This window comes from Lepeophtheirus salmonis, unplaced genomic scaffold (assembly GCF_016086655.4).
Source record: "Lepeophtheirus salmonis unplaced genomic scaffold, UVic_Lsal_1.4 unplaced_contig_13105_pilon, whole genome shotgun sequence".
NCBI classification, from domain to species: domain Eukaryota; kingdom Metazoa; phylum Arthropoda; class Copepoda; order Siphonostomatoida; family Caligidae; genus Lepeophtheirus; species Lepeophtheirus salmonis.
This window is the reverse complement of record NW_027290377.1, coordinates 1-3039: the sequence shown is the minus strand read 5'-3', so window position 1 is coordinate 3039 and position 3039 is coordinate 1. Positions and strand designations below refer to the sequence as shown.

General features: G+C 27.5%; 1 protein-coding gene across 1 annotated transcript; it reads left to right on the top strand.

Moving 5' to 3' along the window:
* Positions 1-1411: 1411 nt before the first annotated feature.
* LOC121130885 (uncharacterized) lies at positions 1412-2236 on the top strand. The gene is made up of 4 exons (XM_040726529.2): positions 1412-1500; positions 1560-1636; positions 1692-1793; positions 1853-2236. Exons 1-4 carry the CDS (start codon positions 1430-1432, stop codon positions 2110-2112), a joined length of 510 nt encoding a protein of 169 aa, XP_040582463.1. The 5' UTR covers positions 1412-1429; the 3' UTR covers positions 2113-2236.
* The last annotated feature ends 803 nt before the right edge of the window (positions 2237-3039 follow it).

Genomic DNA, 3039 nt, shown 5'->3' with positions numbered 1-3039 from the left:
CATATTCGTTTTAGCTTTCAACTGTCGATTGAAATTTTTTTTTTTCTCTCTATTCGTTTATAAATAAAAAAAAACACCTGATATACAAATATGTTTACCTCTATGATGAATACAATGCTTAGTATTGGAGTACAACAAACCTATTTCCTAATGGAAAAAGGGACAATGATCCCTTATCAATTAATTATGATTCGTCATGATGGGTTATTCATATTGGTAAATACTCAGGAATTGACGGAAAAGCATAATATCAGACAATAGCAGTGGTTTCCTCTTCTTTATGATCTATAATGTGATAGAAGAAGTGGCTGTTAGATAATGAATAAACCCTAGACCAATGAAAAAAGTCAACCAAAATCTGATGTTTTTACAACATAAATAGATATTTAGTGTAAATCGTAGTAAATTTTTCAATGATAAAATATATTACATATATGGCTAAACAAGCAAGACAAAAAATAAACTTAACCCATATATGAAATACATAAATAGTTACATATGTATTTATGTAGGTTTATTACACTATTATTTTCAATTGGTAAATAAGAAAATAACTAAAACAATAGTTAACGCCATATTATTATGCTTTACAATTTTCAAGACACTTAATAAATCATTTATTATCAATGAATACTGAATCAATCGTTTTTATATACAGTTTTGTCATATCGTACGCGTTTAATGTTTTCGGTAATATACTTATTAAATATTGATGTAGAGATCCTAAATCTTCAAAAGAGTAATATTCAAATATAATCACTGATTATAAATAATTTAGTATTGCAGAAAATAAATCCCGACTCACCAACTTTTGAAACATGTTAAACAAAATTCTTATTTGCCAATAAAAGTCCCGTATAACTTATTTTCAATTCATCACCTAAGAGTTTCTCAAGAACTATGTATGTATTTAGAACTTAGAAACTTTGGGACTTAAATATTCTAGTTAGGAAAAGAGATTAATATTTGAAACTAAGGGGATGCACATAAAGGAAATAAACGATCATGTTCTTTTGGACTTTATGACATAAGAAAAAAAACAGCAAAAGCTTGCAAGCTCTGAGGAGACTTCTGTCTCTGTAGTAATTTAATTTAATTGAAAATAATAAAGTTGGTCAAAGACACATTAAGTTTTTAGCCCATTATTAAATGGCATATATTTCTTATAAAAGAGATATAATTATGAGCTGGAATAGATGAGAAAGGGATAGATTTTAAGATGATTTTGGGTTTTAACTCACCCCCTAAATTTAAAAGTGATTGCAGTTTCTATAATATCAGTACGGGCACGATTAAATATTACTAAAATATATTTTATTTATTTGAAGGAGTCAATGGCCTGTGTCTTATTCATTAGTCAGAAAGATACACACTTGTTGAAAAAGAATATAATAACTTAATTTTATTTTAAATCAAACATACTGTAACAATGAAACTGTTAAATTGTATTGTTCTAATTCAAATAATTTTTCTTGTTGTGGAATTTTGTTCTGCTCAAAAGTAATAAGTACACCTACATTATGTATCTTTAAAAAATATAACAAATTATATTATTTCAGTGTTTCAAGTTTTGAAGGAACATGGTCTGAAAACGAAGGATCGCGAGTCAATTTTCAAGAAGTCATGACAGAACTAGGTAAGCTTGACAAAATCTCTATCTCATCAATAAATTTATTTTTCACAAATTTCAGGTATATCTGAGGATGTGATTAAGGTATATATTCAAGGCATATTGGCAACCTTAAACATATTTTACACACCAACTGCTTTTACTTATGCGATCACTGGCAATGGTATGATCATATAGGTTCAAAAGTAATTATAACCATTCATATAACTTTTTTAATTTTAGATCCTCGTAGTAAAACTTTTGGCTTTCTTATAAGAAAAAATCAAGAACAGTTAGAACCAGTGGACATTTTTGGGAAAACTTATTGGTCTTTGTCTAACTATACAAATAAGACGTTACAAATGTTTATCTACAAGGAAGAGGACATAGAAGCATCATTTATTACAATGAAAATGGACATTACTGAAATGGGGTTCTTAAAGTTTTCAGTACAGGCCCCAAATTTCAGTCAAAAAGCATTCACATTATTTCATAAATTATAAAACTAGGTTTCACTTAGTTTTTTGTTTTAATGTTAATTCGTTTAAATGTATACATATATGTAAACATGAGAAATAAATTTTATTATTACCTAAGTAAAGTTTGAATAAAAGATAAACTATATAACTACTCAGAATATAACATAACGGTATACAATATCCATATATATTGTGGCTTCTTTAAAAACAATATTTATCTTCTTATTTTTAGGAGAATATATATGAAATGACAGGTATAGATAAAAGTTTTAGTATTTAAGGGGGGCCGAAATATAGTATTACCCCATCACATTTAATTTTGGGGAAGGTTCAAGACCCTTGTTTAATAAACATATCATACACACTATATAGAACTAGAACATATCACTCTTGGTATTAAAAAATAAATTATTTTGTATGGAGAAGAAGAGTAGATAATTATTCAATGGACTATTTTACTTGTTAATGCACTAGCATAAGAAGAAGCAAACAGAAAGGTTCCCTAGTAAATGAATCAGAAATGGGCAAATTACGAAATTTGGGCTGAATACGTCCTACCAAACAAAAAGAAGTTTCTTTGAAGAGTTCAAAACCTTTATCATGTGAGGTCCTTATATTTTTATAGTTTAAAAGCTAAATTAAAGATAAACACATAGGAATCTTAATTAAATCTCTCAACCTTTTCTTCTTCAAAGAGGGAAGTCTTAGAATAATATAATGTATTATCCAGTTCTCTTTGACTGAGAAATATTTTTTATTTAATTGTATACAAATTAACAACAGCTATTATGAATTGAACCTATCAACGTACACAACACTAATAAGATATATCAGATATATTGATGAGTATTCATGACTTTGTTTGAGATTTTTGGGAGAACTTTACACATCTAAATAATTTTATAATTTGTCTATTGTAACCGCCTATTGCCAGTTCTGTACATAAAACAG